The sequence below is a fragment of the Danio rerio genome, chromosome 15 (assembly GCF_049306965.1).
Source record: "Danio rerio strain Tuebingen ecotype United States chromosome 15, GRCz12tu, whole genome shotgun sequence".
Lineage (NCBI taxonomy): Eukaryota > Metazoa > Chordata > Actinopteri > Cypriniformes > Danionidae > Danio > Danio rerio.
In genome coordinates this window covers 26072470-26092859 of record NC_133190.1, presented here as the reverse complement: position 1 = coordinate 26092859, position 20390 = coordinate 26072470, and the positions used below count along the sequence as shown (strand labels likewise).

The window sequence follows — 20390 nt, the reverse complement described above, 5'->3', positions numbered from 1 at the left end:
GATGGATAACCAGGTACTGCTACGCTGTTCTGGCTGGTATGGGTTGCTATGGTTTACTAGTTGTTTACTTGCCACAGAGTTAAGGTGTTCTGGGTGGTTAATTGGGCATTGTTAGGAAATGTATATGGCTTTATAGCTGTTTATGCAGTTTTGATGTTCTATAAGGTTACAAAGGACTAGAGCAGAATATCTTTGCCCTAACCTGAAGGAACCCAACAAGACCCTTTTTGAAGAGCCTGATCTAGGTGAGTAAAGGGTTTTTAAATGATAACTAAATATTAATTAAATCATAAATGCAAAATGTAAACAGAGTATATAGGCTAATGTTGGCATTATTCTTTCATTATTCAAATACCCATCATAATTTAGAATTAATTTTAATATAATTTTTTAGGAAAGACTTATTTTTAATGATGTGTTGGCCAATTTAAAAGCTAAGTGCATATACTGTACCTATTTAGAGTGCTGACATGTTACGATGTTACAGATTACTTAATAACTACACACGTATAAATGACTTGTTCTTGAAAAAAGACAAAAGAGCAGTGTGCAAATGCCTATCTGAAAAATGTCTGGCTGTAAATGGGTTCGGGCTTTAAAAAAGCTGTCAAACAAACTGTACTTGTCGGGCTCGGGACAAATTCTGTCTGGCTCAGTCCCTGTCAGGCCCAACTTTTAAGGCCAAATTACAGCTCTACAAAGGACTCCTTGATTGTTGTTTGAACCTGATATTGTCAAAGAGGTGTGTTAAAGTCAAGCTGAAACCTTCTCTTTTTATGTGCAACAAAAATAGAGATTCTTCCCATAGCAACCAGCACTAATAGTCTTCAGTTCAGACGGGTTCACGTCACTGATGTGCAGCGCTTGACATCAGACCGCCTCTGTCCTCGCCATCTTGCTCAGTTCTGGCATAAATCTAACAGATCTCACTTGCTGCCTCAGCCTGCACACTGGCCTGGGGCCACTTCACTTAACGCTCTAAATAACCCTGTACTGATGGACATTTAACACACACACACACTTGGTCAGCCACTGTAGTCATTAAAAGCAGAAAATTATGGAGATGGAGGAGCACTGTACACTTGGTTGAGTGCATAGAGTGTATACCTGAGGTCCAAAAATTTGACTAGTCCACTGTTTTAAAAAGTGTAAAACTATATTATATGCAAAGTCTACAAGTCTGCATTATTTCAAAGTCAGTGAGGTTTAAAAAAAAAAGTTATTTATGACTAATGATACGTACGTACATGGAGAAGAAACATCTCCGTCAAAGTGTGTGAAAAATAAACAATTAATTTCACACTTTAATCAATACCTGCCCTAATTTTATTCAGTGTAAATGTTACATTTAATCAAATTAAGTTCACACACTATCAATACTTGCTTTTATTTTATGCAATAAATTGTGTGTGGAATGAATTGTTTTTTCAGGTATGCTGAGATTGAACGGATTGTTTTTTGTACGTCACAAATTCAATACTTCTAACCTTTAAACTCTACTTTAAGCTTTTAAAATTGCAGACTAGTCAGTGTTTTTGGAACACAGTGTTTTCTGGTGTACACTCTATACACTTAGAGGCAATTGTACAGTCAGACTCCTCCATCTCTCTAACTTTCTGCTGAAAATTGATGAAATTTGATGTTTAAAGTGTGTGTGTATGGAAGTACTGATACTGTCAAGGATTGATTGTTTGACTTACAAAAATAAAATATATTAAATTAATTTAATTTTCAATTCTACAATTATGCTGATAAACCAGGAGAAATGAATAAAACAATTATTAATATAATTAAATTTTTTTACAGTTTTTTCCAACTGCTTATATGCGTTTTCAGAACATTGTCACCTTTTATCAAAACTCTACAGTTCTTAAAACTGCAACCACAAAATGCAAAATGCCTCACATCTCTTTCAAAATGTAACACTGCATTCAAAATGCCATAAACACACGTCAGAATGAAACACTTTTGTTCTAAATGTAAAGCTCTTTGCTCCTTAACAGGCTTATATCTACATTTCAATACAATGTCCTGCAGTGAAAATAATCTGCAGAGAGGAGTAACAGGTAGACTATAAACACAAATGCAATGAAGAAACTGAAAATATTCATTAGGACAAACATTACTGTTATATACAGTAGCATACAGCAAAACTATAAATATACTGTATGTAAAGCAAAAGTATATTCTCCAAAATACAGTGAAAAAAACTGAGTGTGGGGTCTCCCTTTTCCTGGAGAAGCGTCATGTGGGCATAGGGTTGGCCATCATACACTTTCCAGAGCCAGGCTGAGAAGAATTTCTCTATTGTTTTCTAGAGGAGTTTAGGATGTAGAAAAGGTGAATACGCCGTCTACAAATTGTGGACCAGTTTTTTTAACCTATTTATAGACCTATACTGTAGTAAAACAGTGATTGTTTAGTGATCAGAAATTATGTGTGTGTGACAGTGAATAAGTGTAGCATTTTGTTTGGTTGTGTTTGGAAATTTAGCTTTGCATTTTGAGTGAGAGGTTTAAAAATTGCATGACATGAAAAGGATTTGTGTGTAAGCAGTTCTATTTCACAGTGTATTTGTCACATTATAACGATGGTGAGTTTTGCAAGTGTGGACACGTGTGCTGTAATGTCAAGGCTCGGGGGAGGGATGGTTCTTTAGGTCAAGCAGTCAAGCAGCCTTGTGACCCAGACAATCCACGTGCCTCCTATGGCTCTTTTTAAGTCACATGACAGCCAGTGTTTGCACCATCCTCAGAGAGGAGGGTGATAGAAGGACAGCTAAGCAGTCGCCATCTGCCACTGCTGAAGCATAACAGACCAAATCCATCTCAATAAACAAGCACACAGGAACAAATCGTTTCAGCTCCAGCATGTACATCAATTATGAAACTTCAAAGAGATAGTACACATACACACACACACACACACACACACACACACACACACACAAAAGAGAAATCTGTCATCATTTACACCACTCATCATTTTCAAACCTTTGAATAAGTTGAACACAAATGAAGATATTTTGAAGAATGTTGGAGTTTTTTGTTTTGTATGTATGGAGATAGATCAGTCTCAAAAATATTTATGAAATACAATTTATACATGAACAGCACAATTCACATTTACAAAATACAATTTGTAGATTCAAAACAATTCATAAATTCAATTTGGGAATTTACAATTAAAAATCAAATATTTTCACCATATGAATTGAATTTGTGCCTTTATGCATCGTAAATTTACGAATTGGATTTGTGTATTTTTGAATGTTTTTTTGAATTTACAAATTTTATTTTTGTATTTTTGAGTGGTAATTTAAATTTATGAATTGGATTTGCGCATTTTATCCACTGCGTAAAAACATAAGCTGGATAAGTTGGTGATTTCATTCCGCTGTGACAACCCCAGATTAATAAAGAGACTAAGCCGAAAGAAAAATAATTGAATGATTTGCGTATTTATAAATTGTGTTTTGAATTCATGAATTACATTTGTGTATTTTTGAATCATGTTTTGAACTTACGAATTGGATTTGTGTATTTATGTATCGTGTTTTGAATTTACAAAGTGTATTTGTGTATCTTTGAATCGTATTTTGAATTTACATGTTGGATTTGCGTATTTATGAATCGTGTTTAGAATTTACTAATTGGATTTGTTTATTTTTTAATTATTATTGAATTTCCATGTTTTATTTGTGTATTTTTGAATCGTTATTAAAGTTAAAAAATTTTATTTGTGTATTTTTGAATCATGTTTTGAATTTACATGTTGGATTTGCATATTTATGAAACGTGTTTTGAACTTACGAATTGGATTTGTTTATTTTTGAATCGTGTTTTGAATTTACATGTTGGATTTGTGTATTTTTGAATCGTTATTGAATTTACAAATTTTATTTGTGTATTTTTAAATTGCTATTAAATTTACAGATTTTACTTGTGTATTTTTGAATCATGTTTTGCATTTACATGTTGGATTTGCATATTTATGAATGATGTTTTGAATTTGCAAATTGGATTTTCATATTTTTGAATCGTTTTTTGAATTTAGATGTTGGATTTGCGTATTTATGAATCGTGTTTTAAATTTATACATTGGATTTTTGTATTTTTGAATCATGTTTTGAATTTACAAATTAGAATATGTAAATGCGAATTGTGTTGTGGATGTATGAACTACAGTATATTTTGTAAATGTATTATTTTTTAGACTGATCTGGCTCCATTGTATGGATGTCAATGGTTGCCAGTTTAAAAAAAAATTCTAAATTTCTTCTTGTATTTAATTGAAAGTCTCTCAAGATTTGAAAGGGTTTTCATTTTGTGGTGAACTATCACTTTATTCCACATATACACACAGAGGCATACCTGTTTTCTTTCCCATTCTGGAGTAAGGAGTGTCTGTCGGTGCCGGTGCGATCCGTACACACGTAAGTGTTTCTACGGGTCATGGCACTGGCAGGGATGTTGTTCTAAAGCACAAAAAAAACAGGCATTGGATTTGAACACAGAAAGACACCACTTTTTTTTAAATAAAAGCTTTCCTGACACCGCTGTCCTCAAAAATGTGTGTGTTTTTGTCTAATGGAACATTTCAGGAACAAGCTGTTTGCACACTAAACGAACATCACTTTGTGAGCAGAAAATCCCGATGATGAACATGTGCCATTACATCCCAGGGGGAAACTTGTTGTTGATATTGATGTTTTTTAGGGGGCCGTTATGCAACCTTTTAATGGACAGCACTTGAATTGTCCCAAAGATCATTTAGATTGTTTACTCTAAAAACAGAATAGTGTGTGCAAAAAAGAAATTTCTATCACTGTGCCTTTCAAACAAAGCATTATTTTCTTTCCTCCGTGCAAGACAAAAGAAGTTATTTATAGCTGAATGTCCAGCTTCTCTTTTCCATAGAATGAAAGCGTTGATCATGTCTGTAAATCAGTTTATGGCTATAATTTCAGTTGAATCCTCCTAAAATATACATCATATTGTTTTAAAAGACTTAATTTTTTTATTATGCTTGTAATGTTCGTGGCTGTTTTTTTGCCCCATTACATGACTTGCCCCATTTTGACTTCAATTGCAACAATTTTTATTGCAAAGCCGTGACACCATATACTCATGCATTCTTGATTGTTGGTTGCACTGTAACTGATGATCAGTCCTGCCCTGTAACTGATGATCAACAATCTAGAATGCATGATTATTAGGTGACATGGGTTTGCAATCAAAAAATATGGTTACAATCGAAGTAAATGGAGCAAAAACAGCCACGAACATAACAAAATGGTAGTAAATTTGAACAATACACAAGGGTTAACAGTGAATATTTGATATAAGACTATTTCCTGCAACAGGATGTAGATGATTTGCCGGTCTTGATTACCGTTGTTGCATTGATGTCCTTGCGGCGGTCCGGTATCTCAGACTTGTTGGGGTTGTTGGCGGTGCTGACCATAGGGCTGGATGGAGGGATGCTGCGACTGCCTACCACACTGCTGCTGGTCTTCCTCGAGGGCAGACGCTCCTCTTTCAGATCCCCTTCTCCTGTACTCGTGGGGCTGCGCTTCGGATGGGCTACTGGCACTGATGGCCCACCTGACAAGCATAAAAAGACAATTTGTAAAATTTAAAAAAAGAAAAAAACTAATTGTAGTATTTAAATATAGTATAATAAAATCATTTTATTTTTAAATTATTATGTGAATTTATATTATTTATACTATTACTTATTTTTTTCTATTATTAATTATTATTTAATTATTAATTTAAAATTTAAAACTATTAATTATCAGTATCATAACTCATTACTTTTTTCCCTACTATTTTGCTTTTATTTCACATTTTTATTATATTTAATTATTATACATTTATGTTAAAATATTGAAACAATTTTTACTGTTTTAATATGGTTAATAATGTTGTTAATAGGAATAATGTTTGAATGGGATTTGTGTATTTATGAATCATGTTTTGAACTTACAAATTGGATTTGTGTACTCATGAATCATGTTTGAAATTACGAATTGGATTTGTGAATCGTGTTTTATATTTAGGAATTTATAAATTAATATTAGTTTAAAATGTAGAATTATTATTTATCAGTAACATTACTCAATAATTTTTACTATTATTTCACATTATTATTATATTTAAGTATTACATATTTTTATTAATATAATTAAACACTTTTTACTGTTTTAATACTGTTAATAAAGTTGTTAATAGGAATAATTTTACAATTTAGTCATTAATACATTCTTTTATTATCATTACTATTATTGCTACTGTTTTATTATTACTATACTTATTATAGTGCAATTTGTAAAATATATTACAACATATAAATATTAATAATTATACATTACATATGATAATAATAATTACTATTATTATTTCTCATGAACTGGTAATATAATTATATATTTTTCAGAATTAATAAAAACCATTATAATGGTAATACCAGCAACAATGACAAAAATACTAAATTATGAAATCAATATGATTCATTTTTGTCAATATAAATATCAAATCATTGTTTAAGCCCAGCAACAAAATGAATTAGATATTATTATTATTAATCATAGAAATAATAATGTTTGTTAATAATATAACTTATATATTAATAATACTAAAGTGACAATTTTTTAGTCAATATCAATCAATCTTAATATTTAAACTTCTTACCATCAACAGATGCCCAGTCATTTCCATCAACATAATTTATATCTAATTATAATTAAGCTATAAATACTATTCCTCTTGTTATGTGTAACCTCCATTAGTCCTACTGTAGATAGTAGCCTGTAAACTGTAGATTTCAATTTCTAAAACAGAAAAGGGCTTACAGAAGTCGCTGTGTCTCCTCTGGCGGTGGTAGGTAGAGGCACTGCGCTGGGGTTTAGTGTGACTGGAGGCAGAGGTGGAGCTGGACGAGGAGGTGGACGAGTGTTTGCTGGTGCCGTTGGTGATTGCACTAGGCCGCACACGTGCTAGGGAAAGACTGCTGCTCGACCGGGACTCCATGCCATCCTATATGGGTGACATATGAGACATTACACAACGACAGGACAGCACACAGGTGGGATCTCAGGTCAGCTGCAATCCCTATCTCACCTCATTCTTGCGACCTAAAAGCAGATACGTGGCGAAAATCTCATTGTACTTCTGAGTGGTCAGAGCATCTTTGATTTCATCTCGCGAGTAACCCATTCCTACCATTACATCTGTATGAACAAAGAGAAAACAATCATTATGGTAAACAGACAAGTGGTTTAGCAGATCATTTTAACCAGACTTAAGCAATCTGGGTTCAAGTGTCTTGTTTCTAATTTTTTCCTACTTTGTTATCAAATAGATTTAACCATATGTGTATGGAAAACTTGCAAATGGGGTAATATTTTAATTATTTCCTATTATTGCATTTATTCATTCATTTTTTTTCGACTCTTTATTCGACTCAATTTATTTAGAGTTCCTTTATTAATCTGGGGTTGCCACAGCGGAATGAACTGCCAACTATTCCAGCATTATCCAACTTATCCAGCTTTAAACAGCAGATGCCCTTCCAGCTGCAACCTGTAACTGGGAAACATCCATACACACTCGTTCACAAACATAAACCAAAGTCAATTTTAGCCAATACCACATGTCTTTGGACTTGTGGGGAAGCCAGAGCACCCAGAGGAAACCCACGCAAACACGGGGAGAACATCCACACAGAAATACCAACTGAAACAGCCTGAATACTTCTAATGATAATATTATTATTAATAATAAGGAATGATTATGTTATATTATTATCCTATTTAAATATTAATATTGGCATAATTGTTGGTAGTGTTATTCATAACTTTTTGCAAATTCCACACAGAAACGCCAACTGACCCAGCCAAGGTTTGAACCAGAGACCATCTTGCTGTGAGGAGAATGTGCTACTCACAGCGCCACCATACAGCCCCATTATTTTTTTTATTATTGTAATTATAAATATTAATAACTCATATTAATAATACTGTATCATTATTTATATAATTAATTAATAATATCAATAATAGTGATTGCTATTAATATTAGTTTTTGTTAAATAAACAAACAAACAAACAAATAAACAAATAAACAAACAAACAAACAAATAAATAAATAAAATAACTAAGAGACTGTCAACTTTAACAAAAAAAAAAAAATCATAGCAACACCAAACCTTTGAACTGAGGTATAGTCTAAAATTGTGTAGCAATAAGCGATGTGGCAAATAAATGATATTATTTATCCTTTTGAATATAGATATTAACAAGATAAAACATTTTATTCTAAATATATTCAGGAAAGCAAGACACTGAGAATTAAAAACCATTTGTTTTGGCCTAAAACGAGATGATAAGACAGCATTTCTCACCAACACGGCTGGTGTCATTATAATCCTCCACAGGCTCTATGTAAGGCTTGAGCTCATCATTTTCATACCCGACATTCATCCACTTATCCTTCATGATTTGCTGAAAGGGAAGAACAGAGAGGCAGATAAAGTGAGTCGAAGGCCACAAGATCCATGCAAACTCAATGAGACGCCCTCTCTGCAGTTTCTCCTCCTCACCTCCAGGGTGCAGCGTTTGGTGGGGTTGAGCACAAGAAAGCGGCGCAGGATACCTTCACAGTCAGTGGACATGTAGAACGGCACACGGTATTTCCCTCTCAACACTCGCTCACGCAGCTCCTGAGGGAACAACACACACTTCTGTTCAACACCTAATGTCATTGTGATGCAGTCAGTGGGCCGATCAAGCCCACGGCACACACACACAATCACCGCTCACTTGACCTACATTAGTGGAGAGTAAAGCATATCATCAGAGCCAATGCTATGAGTTAGAAAATGTCGCAAAATGTTGCCAGAGGATTGTTTGAAATTGACATGAGAGATCTGCTGGTGGTTTGAGAATAATCTACTGACCCATGCCTAGGTAAATGCATACTTGACAAGGCTTACTTCAACTTCCAAAGCAACTTACTGTACATGTCATTAATGTTGAGCAAGCCAGAGCACAGTTGAATTCATGCAGAATGAGAGACGCTCATGAGTAATTGCATTTCCCACATGGTGCTTGTTTCTATTTCTCTTTAAGGAGGGTGAATGCCACTATCATTTCTATTTGTTATTATATTTTTCACTTCTTTGTCTTTGCAGAATATGAAATATTATTTACAGTATATTGATTAGAAATATTTTATATGTGCAGCCTGCAAAATGTAAAATAATATGTCTCTAGAGCAAGGGTTCTCAATTTCGGTCCTGGAGGTCCAGTGTCCTGCAGATTTTAGCTCCAACCCCAATCAGACAAGCCTTGGCTAGCTAATCAAGCTCTTAAACTGTGTTCACACTGCACTTTTCTCCTTACAGACTTCCATTTATACCACATGAATGCGTCAGAGCTGAAACGCAAGCTTGTGTGACAAGTTTCGCAGTTCGCTGCATTTAAAAGGTCAAGCTTGGTGAACTCTGACCTGTGAAATCGCATTACATGATTGCGTGAGACCAATCGTAGAACAAAACATGACCTCTCTGCACAGAAATTTAAAACATAGACCAATCGCTCGCGTTTTTTAAAGTCTAGTCATCTTGTTTAATCCAGCCCCTTTTCGCAGCACCGTACAACAGAATTGTGCAAGCAAAAACTCTAATGTGACCAAAGCATTTCTAGGTGTTCTAGAAACATCCTTGCAGGTGTGTTGAGGCAAGTTGAAGCTAAATTCTGCAGGACATTAGACCTCTGAGTTTTAGAAACCCTGCTCTAGAGCGTGTATGTGAAGTTTAAGCTCAATATATCTCGCAGATAAGATTGTATAACTCTTTGAAACTACCCCGTTTAGGCTTTGATCCAAATTGTGCTGTTTTGGTGACTTTTGTTTTAAATTTAAATGCCATTTGGCTCCCAGCTCTTTTTTCAAACAGGGTTTCTATAGGTTTCATCAAACTTAACTTAACTTAAGACTTTTTAAGACCTTTTTAGGACTATAATGAATGAAATTTCTGACTTACACAAGGCTAAACGCTAAAGATTTTTAAATGGTCAAGACAAACTTAAAAAAAAGCATTAAAAACAAATGTTATTGTAAGGAAGATAATTAAACCATTTAAATAAGCAAATAGAGTTAATAAATAAACGTTTCTTTAAACTTTTATCAAAATATATTGTGATTGAAAGACTTTTTAAGGCCTAAATTTTTTTTTTTCTGAAATTTAAGACACTTTAACCCGAAGCTACCCTGTTCAAAGGAAGACAGGGAAACAAATGCATTTGTGTCAGCATGGCGACAGATTCAAAACAGGACTAATGTTATCTTCATGAAAAACTAAAAACGTCAAAAGTAGTGGTTTAGAAGCAGCTAGTCTGAGGAGATTATGCTAAGCATCCTAAAACTAGACATTTATAATGGCTTTAAGTTGGTGACATTTTCTTTGACAGGTATATTAGCAAAACTCTAACTGTGGATGGCTGCTTTTCAATCAGCGCTGTTTATGTTAATGAGGGAGAGGTTGTCACAAATAGGCGGAGCTTTGCCCCTTCAATGACATGTACAAAAGAAGAATGTCAAGTGTTTCTGCAGACTGTTTTTATCAAGTGTCATTATAAAAATAGAGTTAATTAATGTTTACCATTAGAGACTAAATATATTCACACACAACTGTGCTTACACCCCTTAAAAAATAGATTTTTGCATAATAGGTACCCTTTAACTAGTAGCTTATTACCTTTGTCTGTTTACAGGGTTTCTGCTGGTTTCAAAAAGTCAAAGATTTTTTAAAACCTTTTTAAGACCATGAAGAATAAAATGTCAGACTTATATAAGACTAAATGCTAAAGATTTTGTAATGGCCCATAAGAAAAAAAATGAACTTCCCCTTTCTAATATGATTTGTCTATAATTCTAATTAATTATTTCTTAGCCACATATTTAAATAATGTTTCTAAAAAAGCTGATCCTAGCTATGTACATTTTTTTGCAACATAACTATTAAACATAATTAACAATTAATAAAAACACCTTTAAAAAAACTGTTCTAGAAGTTTTATTCAGATGTATTTGTTGGTGACTGGATGTTTGTTGGATTGATTGGGTAGCTTTACATATACAAAGGAAAATTAAAACCAGTTTAAAATTATTTTAGGCCTACAGCACAATATTTCAGTCAATTTGAGTTTTTAAGCCAGGTACCCTGGATTATAATGTTTGATGTGTATGTGTGTGTGTGTGTGTGTGTGTGTGTGTGTGTGTATGTGTGTGTGTGGATTGTGTCTGCTGTTATCTACATGAAGCTTAGTATTAATTAATTAACAATGATCTATATATGGCAAAATGCATATAATTAAATCCTGTTAAATGTAATTTTACATGTCTATTGAAATTAATTTCCATTTGTTTTTGAACATTCACCAGCATTTAAAATGACAGCTTTATTGTTTGTTTTGTTTATTTCTTAATTTATAACAACTAAAACACATATCTAAATTAAAATAAACATGCCTGACATCTTTGACATATAAATCTTGACCAAATACCTGTTCAAGCAATTTACATTTTACTAGTTTGTTTAATATAATATAGTTAATTTTATATAATAAAATTTGAATAATGTGCTTTGCAAAAATGATAACATTTAATTTCAAATTAAAGCAACAATAATAGGATATGTTTTTTCTTGCTTTCAAATGCACATAGTTTGATGACGCATCTGGTTTTGATGATTATTGCTTTCTACTTTGAAAATACACACTGAATTTAGCATTAACATTTGGTACGCAGGTCATTCTTGGATTAGTTTATTGTATAATCCCTCAACCTTCCACACAAAGGTGGGTGGCTTAAATTTGGATTAATTGTGGACAAGAAAGCTCCTACAATCCCTAAAACACTTTCACATGGCCCTCTCATATTGCACCTTGAGGTTCTGTCCATCGAAGGGCAGTGATCCGCTGACCAGTGTGTAGAGAATCACCCCCAGACTCCAGATGTCCACCTCAGGCCCGTCATACTTCTTCCCCTGAAAGAGCTCTGGTGCGGCGTACGGTGGACTGCCGCAGAACGTGTCCAGTTTGCTGCCCAGAGTGAACTCATTACTGAAGCCAAAGTCAGCAATCTTGATGTTGGAGTCGGCATCAAGCAGGAGGTTTTCTGCCTGAGATGTGAGGTATAAGACGGTATAGGATTATGAGCAGGACATAATAGTTAAAACGAGCGCAAATATTTTAACGACAGGTCTTTACAGTTTTACAAAAGATCCAGAGATAATCAAAGAATATATAAGTAATGAAGATTAACCTTTAGGTCCCTGTGAACAATGTTCTTCAGATGACAGTAATGAACTGCAGACACAATCTGAAAGGGAAGCACTGATATTGACATCTCTGTAAAAGGAAGATCTATTATTATAAGCACTAACTTTGGTCACATTTTGTTTTAAGATATCCTTGTTGGAGTGTCACTATTTATTAAGCTACTTGATAGTAATTATTACATATGCTTATTATACAGTTCAGGTTAAAATGCAGATTAGGTTTAGTGTTAGTTGCATGAAATTATGCATAAATAACTGTAACTACTATAGTAAGTACATGGAACATGTGTAACAAGGACACCCTAAAATAAAGTGATACCCAAACTTTTTATAGAATATCTCTAAAGCAAGATTTACATTTACGTTTAAAAAGAACCAGTATCAGGATTGTTCCAACCCAGGCTCATTCTGATTATGTAGCCCTATATACATTTCTGGAGAGCACCAAATATGTCCCAGAAGCTATGTTTTTTTTTGCTGTTTTTGCTTTCGTGAATCCACCAGAGGTTGTTGTGTATGTTTTTTGAGATCTCAAATTTCTCTCGCGAGTGCCGTTTGTGCCTGCTCTTCTCACTTAAAGCCACTAGAGGTAGCTGTAGACAGACAGACCCATCAAATGACCCACCCGCCTCTATGCCCAAACCTAACCGATAGTATTTTCAAATGCTCTGATTGACCAGCGCCTACCCACTTCCCTAAACCCAACCGATAGTGTTTTCAAAAGCTCTGATTGACTAGCAGTCAATTGACTAGTCTGACCTGCGTCCTGAAACTGTTCTTTGCCGGACTTGAACCCTGTCATCACAGTCAACTCAGCTCTGCATCTCAAGTTCGCCAACGTACTCGGCGAGCAACTGGACAAACTGGTAACAGTGGAAAAGCTGTCCATATAGGGGTAAGCGGTCAGCTGGTTAGCACGAAAAGGAATGATGTAAAATCACCCCGTATCATTTGTTTTAAAGACGAAATGCAGCCATAAGTTCCTCTGGCCACATAATTTGTGGTCTCCAGAAATGTACATGGGTATATGTTTTTAGAAAAAGCCTATGTTGGACTGTTTAACAATTAAGCGTCTCTTACCTGACGGAATTTACCACGTGCCTCTTTTTCCTTCATTCTCCCATGGGATACAAGGTAGTCAAATACCTCACCTACACAAAAGACAGAATTGAGTAAAGCTACAACATAATAATAACTATATTGATCCAAATCCTTTGTTCAAATATGCTTAATATTAGCTACTTAGAAATATTTAAAATAACTTTATAAATAAAAATGTAGACATTTAAAATGATGATATTTAACTTAAAGATCTATTACCCTGTGACATCTACATTCATAGATACATTGCACATTCCTTCATGAAGCTGCATAGTGGTATGAGTACAGATTAAGATGAACACACATTGAATGGGTAATGGAGGTCACTAATATAACTCATTTAGATAAGTCATAAACAATCAATGGCAAATTTCCTGACTAATTAAGTTAGCTACTTAATACCCTTAAACCATGGCAATATTTCATTCCCCTCCGTTTTCACTGACGACAGAATGAGATTCATTAGCTGACAGTACAGATAATAAATAAGCTTCCAGTGAGATGTAAAGCAGGGGCAGGAAACAGGGAAGGCAGATTGCCAGTGTGTAGTATAATCTAATGCTGAAATGTGTGTGTGTGTGTGTGTATCTTGCACGTGCATCAGCCTCATCTAATAGATTAGGAATGGAAACATGTGATTCATTAGGCATGCAGCCGATTCAAGCTCCACAAATAGGACGGGCTAAAGTTGAAATAAGCCTGATTTGACTATGAGCATCTTTACTAGCGGCAAATCGTTCTAATTGCTGAGCTGTTTGGCTCTGGCTTCAGTGAATGCACATGAAACCTATACAAGAGGGAATGAAGGGAAGGATGAAGAGTTTGTGCAGCTGTGTTCAGTCAGACTGATGCGACAGTCACACACAGGCGCATTTACGGTTGAGCGCATATAAAGACTGGAGACATGTGTGTTTGTTCATGTAACTCATCAAAGCTTGATGGTACATACAGTAGGTCAATTAGAAACAGATTCCATCTTTTTTAGTTTTTGTTTTCTGGAATCCCAAAATTTAGTTTACATTTTCTGAACAAAATCATAGAGTAAGTTAATGTGGGGAAGAACCGTACCACCACTGGCGTACTCCATCACAAGGTAGAGCGTTTTCTCCGTCTCGATCACTTCAAAGAGCTGAACTGTAGATAGAAGAAAAATAAAAATTACATAACCATGCCCAAAAGTAAAAAAAAAAGTATGCACAAAAATCAAAATTGTCATATTCACTGATAGAATTCTCCTCGACAAAGCTCTCAGATCTCTCAAAAGAAAATAAATAAATAAATAAAAAATAAATAAATAAAATTAAATAAATAAAAGAAAATAACTAGGAGGCTTTCAATTTCAACATAAAAATATTATAGTAACCCCAAACTTTCGAATGGAGGTATAGTCCAAAGTCGTGTAGCAATTTGGCAAATAAATTATATATACTAAAATAATTATAACAATAATAGTAGCTGTGGTATTAATATAAGTTATTGTTAAATAAATAAATAAATTAAATTACATTTTTAAAATCCATACAAAATATAGAAACATTTAATTTAATTTAAACATAACTAACTTGACAAAATAAGTAAATATAATAAAAAACAAACATTGAAAATAAAACAATAAATAAATAAATAAATAAATAAATAAATAAATAAATAAAACAAAAAAATTAAATTGACTAATGACTTAGCAAGGCTTCACTCAAAAGTATCTAAAAAACTCACCTATATTTGGATGGTTAAGCCCCTTCATGATCCGCACCTCTCGAAAGAGCTGAGGAGAGATAAAAAAGGAAAGTATTCAGTAAAATAAGCAGCAACAACAAAAACTTAAACAATAAATGTAATTAACAAGATTGTGTGTTTATAATTAAATGTACAGTTGCCGAGAGACCTGAAATGCGCTACAAGAAAACATATGCAAATAGAAAAACCCTAACAAACTGATAAAACGAAGGTCAGTTTGACAACACATACAAATACAGAAGCATGCTACAAATAGGCTTGGCATGAGATTTTAACAGCATGATAACCACTGGATAAAAATGTAACAGTTTCAGGGAATTGTGATCATTGCTTTAAAATATATTCTTTTTAAATGTCTGGGTAAAAAACAAGGACTTTTTTCCGCAAGGAACACAATGGCTGTGTCCGAAATTGCATACTTCCATATTATATAGTACAGTAAAAACAGTATGCGAGCCGAGTAGTATGCAAATCCATAGATAAAAATCATATGCGAGAAGTACCCAGATGACCTACTACTTTCGGCAAGATTCTGAAGTGTGCATCCGATGGACGCTATGCTATCCCATGATGCACTGCGAGAGAATTCATGAATGAGAGAGAAGCAGGTGTGTCACGTAATCATAATTAAATTGTGGATGTCGTGCGGTTGAGCTTTATTCATACTACTCACATTAATACTGTACAGAACATACTTTTCTATTGGTCAAGTAGTAAATTTAAATTCAAATGCAGTACTAGACTTTTTCATACGCATCCAATATATTTTATTTTGAGAAAATGTATAATATTTTGGAACAGTAATTTAGGCTAAATAATTCAAATCGTTGACTTCTGCTGTTTTCATTGGTTTCAAAAACACAGATTTATTTACAACTTAAAACAGCATCTCTGAATATCTTTTCTGCTGGAAATAATGTTGTCCTAAAAAAAACAAACAAACACGTACATATACCATAGGAACGGCATAACAGAAAATTTTGTTGGTTTTAAAACCCTGACTTATCAAACTGCGGTAAACCTTGAAAATGGTTATCGTCCCATGCCTAAATAGGACAGACCACAATAGAAATGTTAAAGCCACCCCAAAAATTAGCGAACCTTGCTGCTTGCTTTCTGTTAAGAGTTAGCAATGTTGTTGGATATCTGCGAGGTTATTTTAAAGTCCTGGTTGTGAGAATTTGTATGCACATGTCATCAAACAGATTTCATCTTTCTAATTTGTTGATATTTTTCTATTTGCTTCTGTTTTCCTAACTTTCTAAACATCCAAATTCATAGAAATCGAAAAAACAGTATATGTGAGAAGTACCCAGATGACCTGCTACTTCCGGCAAAATTCGTATGTGCGCATCAGATGGATGCTATGCTATCCCATGATGCACCGCGAGAGAATTCATGAATGGGAGTGAAGCGGGTATGTCACATGATCATGATAATATGGTGGATGTAGTATGGCTGAGCTTTACTCATACTACTCACATTCATACTGTATAGATTGTACTTTTCTATCGGTCGAGTAGTAAAATCGAATTCAAAATACCTCAGTACCTAATGAGTAGTATGCAATTTTGGACGCAGCCTACATATATTTATTTTAAGAAACATTTATTATATTTTGAAACAGGCTAAATAATTCTAACGAATCGTTGACTTTTGCTGTCTTCATTAGTTTCAAAAACATTTCTTTACAACTTAAAACAGCATCTTTGGATATCTTTTCTGCTGGAGATAATTTTGTCCTTAAAAAAAAATAAATAAAAAAATAAAAAAAATCGCACATACCATAGGAACGCTATAACAGAAAATTTTGTCGGTTTTAAATCACTGACTTTTTCAAACTGCAGTAAACCTTGAAAATGGTTATCATCCCATGCCTAAATAGGACAGACCACAACAGGCATGTGTCAGGGCACCCCAAAAATTTGCAAACCCCGCTTTCTGTTTAGAGTCAGCAATGTTGTCGGAGATCTAAGAGGTGCAGTTTTTGTTTATTTTAAAGTCCTGGTTGTGAGAATTTGCTTGCACATGTCGTCAAACTGATGCCATTTTCCCAATTTGTTGATATTTTTTCTATTTGCTTGTGTTTTCCTACTTTTCATTCCTCTATATAAATCACTATATATTTTGAACATTTAATCAACACTTTTTTAGAAACAACTGAAAAACATTAAAGTATCTTCAATAATGGCCTCAAACTTTTGGATCCGCTTTTCAGTTATGTTCAGCAGCTGATACAGTCATCTCTGTCAGAAATGCTTTCATTGATTATATCATGTAAACATCAGACGCCACAATGACTCTGCAGAGACTGATGGATGGCTATGCATCACGAGCAAATCCATAAATACCATCTACGCCAAAGCCCATGCTAATTACAAAACACAACCCACGCACTCTGTGACACAATCCAAGATACCGCCTGCTCACAGACAAGCCTGTCCTTCATACGGCAGTTAAATGAAACAGAAGAGACATCAAGCCAAAAAAAGATGCATATTGTGAACATCTACTGTTTAGGACATCAAAGTTAAGTTGCTTATCGCAGAATCAATCTTTATTTGTAACATTTTCCCCAATTTGAAAGTGCAAATAATGGCTGTATTTCATATTCTCCTTTAAAGCTTCAGAAGTAATGGCCATCAACAAGATGTGTGTGAAGCGTCCATCTGCTGTTTGAAAGCAGAACTTGATTGCAGCAAAGACCTTGTGTGACAAAAGGAAAGAGGCGGAGAGAAAGAGTCAAAGAGAAAAGTGACGGATGAGGAAAAAAAGAGAGAGCGTGATTGAAAGACAAAGAGTCACGAAGACGGCCAGTGCATGTGCGAGCTGGAGAAGCAGAAAGGGAAGGTGAAGGAAAGAGGAGAGAGTGAAAATGTATAATAAAGTATTGATGGCTGACAGACACGACACCGTCAGAGCTAATTCTTCCCAAACACGCTCAGTCACCCCGGGAGAGCGTCCCAGCGACAAAGAGAGAGGGAGAGTGAGGCCATGTGTTCACTTGTCCTGTTTTTGTCCTCACTCACTGCATTCAGTTACTTTCCACTTATCATTCGCTTGGTTTTAGGAGCCTGTGCAGCTTCACTTTCCCAGCCCTTGGCCAAAATCATAGGTTTACAAAAAGCTTCACAACACCAAGCTCAACAAACTCACAGGGAATCAGGGCCAAGTTTACTTTTCGACGCAGTATAAACAAAATGATTATAAACACGGTGGGTTTGATCCAAATCCTAGTGTGATGCCAACTGAGGCAAGATTTAAAGGCCTCACATGGTTTCTCAACACAAAGCCAACTTAATTAGGATGTCTTTCGCCACATTTTAAGGCAGAATCCAACCTGACAATGCACCGAGAGAAACTTTAAATGTAATATTTCTATAATATATTCAGTCTGACCAAAGTGTATTTTACTAAATATTTGTTTTTGTATTTTCTAAAGTATATATAACGTTGGTTAGCTTAGCAACATGCTAACATCAATCTCTCCTGAAATCAAAACATTTATTTAATAGGCTGCTGAGCAAAAAAATGCTTACTCAATAAAATATTATATATATCCAGCAGGCACATAACGTCATAAGATGTTAAGATTAGGTAAGATTTAGGTTACGATGTCAGGTGACCAAAATACAATGTGTAGCCAGTGTCTAAGGACAACGTTATTCTGACATCCAATAACGACTTGCTGATTTTAGGTTGTGTTGGAAAGTGACCAAAATCCAACACCGAGCCAACATCTTAAACCAACATCATATTGACATCAAATACAGTCATTTATCCGTCAAGTATGGGAACCATAATCCAACATCTGATAGACGATATAGAGGTAACATCCACACATCATCAAGCTGTAACATCATTAGATGTTGATATTTGGTTGATTATAGGTAGGAGGTTGGCCTGACGTTGGGTTCTGACATCAACCTCATTTTTATTTTCAAACAAAATGCAATGTCCCAACAACGTTGGGGTACAACATCAATCTGATGTCATTTTGATGTGCCTGCTGAGTGTGCTATTACAGTTTTAATGAAGTTTTTTTTTAACGGTTTTAGTTTTAAAACCCTGATAGTTTCTCTCTTAGCTTAGCATCAGGCTACCGTCAACCTCTCCTGAAATCAAAAATTTTATTCAATAGTCAGCTAAATAATCATGTTTTACCCAATAAAATATACAGTTGAAGTCAGAATTATTAGCCCCCTTTGAATTTTTTTTCTTTGTTTTTAAATATTTCCCAAATGATGTTTAACAGAGCAAGGACATTTTTTAAAGAATGTCTAATAATATTTTTTCTTCTGGAGAAAGTCTTATTTGTTTTATTTCGGCTAGGATAAAAGCAGGTATTACATTTTTTAAACACCATTTTAGGGACAAAATTATTAGCCCCTTTAAGCTTTATTTTTACTCGACTGTCTACAGAACAAACCATGATTGTACAATGACTTGCTTAATTACCCTAACCTGCCTAGTTAACTTAATTAATCTAGTTAACCCTTTAAATGTCACTTTAAGCTGTATAGAAGTGTCTTGAAAAATATCTAGTCAAATTTTATTTACTGTTGTAAATTATCATGGCAAATATAAAATAAATTAGTTAATAGAAATGAGTTATTGAAACTATTAAGTTTAGAAATGTGTTGAAAAAAACCTTCTTTCCGTTAAACAGAAATTGAGAAAAAAATAAACAGGGGGACTAATAATTCAGGGGGCTAATAATTCTGACTTCAACTGTACATGCTATTACACTTTTAATGAAAGTGTTTTATGGTTTTATTTTTATAAACCCTGGTAATATCGCTCTTAACTCAACAGCATGCAAACATAAATTTCTACTGAAATCAAAACCAAATTCTAAAATATTTCTAAAAAGAATACAGTGTATAAAATGATGCCTATATAACAAAAATAATTATTTAACAAAACAAATATAAAAAAAATACATATATTTACACAAGCACTCAGAAGCACAGAAACGGGTGTATTAGATCCCATTTGATTGAAACCTATACATAGACCAATACTAAGCTCAGTACACTGTAAAAAAATCCTAGTTGCCTTAAATATTTAGGCTGCATCAAATTCACCTTATGAGTGCACTGAACTTATATCATGTTAAACTGACTTAAAACAGATTGCATAACATATAAATTTGAGTTAGAACATGATTAACTGAGTTTAATAAGTTACAATGAACTAAAGCATTT

The 20390-nt window shown here is 34.1% G+C and overlaps 1 protein-coding gene across 16 annotated transcripts in view; it reads right to left on the bottom strand.

Annotated features, from left to right (window-relative positions):
* The window catches only part of mark4b (MAP/microtubule affinity-regulating kinase 4b), a 90420-nt gene that overhangs the window by 15470 nt on the left and 54560 nt on the right, over window positions 1-20390 (bottom strand). For all 16 annotated transcript variants that reach the window (XR_012390837.1, XR_012390838.1, XR_012390839.1 and 13 more), the window contains exons 4-14: window positions 15163-15211; window positions 14515-14580; window positions 13426-13496; window positions 12330-12386; window positions 11950-12186; window positions 8605-8724; window positions 8407-8506; window positions 7125-7234; window positions 6857-7040; window positions 5395-5606; window positions 4374-4477 (exon numbers count right to left, since the gene is read on the bottom strand). Coding sequence is in view for 12 of the 16 variants with exons in the window: in XM_005157598.6 (XP_005157655.1) it covers window positions 4374-4477; window positions 5395-5606; window positions 6857-7040; window positions 7125-7234; window positions 8407-8506; window positions 8605-8724; window positions 11950-12186; window positions 12330-12386; window positions 13426-13496; window positions 14515-14580; window positions 15163-15211 (1310 nt within the window). In the remaining 4 variants the exon portion in view is untranslated. The remainder of the gene's footprint in view (window positions 1-4373; window positions 4478-5394; window positions 5607-6856; window positions 7041-7124; window positions 7235-8406; window positions 8507-8604; window positions 8725-11949; window positions 12187-12329; window positions 12387-13425; window positions 13497-14514; window positions 14581-15162; window positions 15212-20390) is intronic.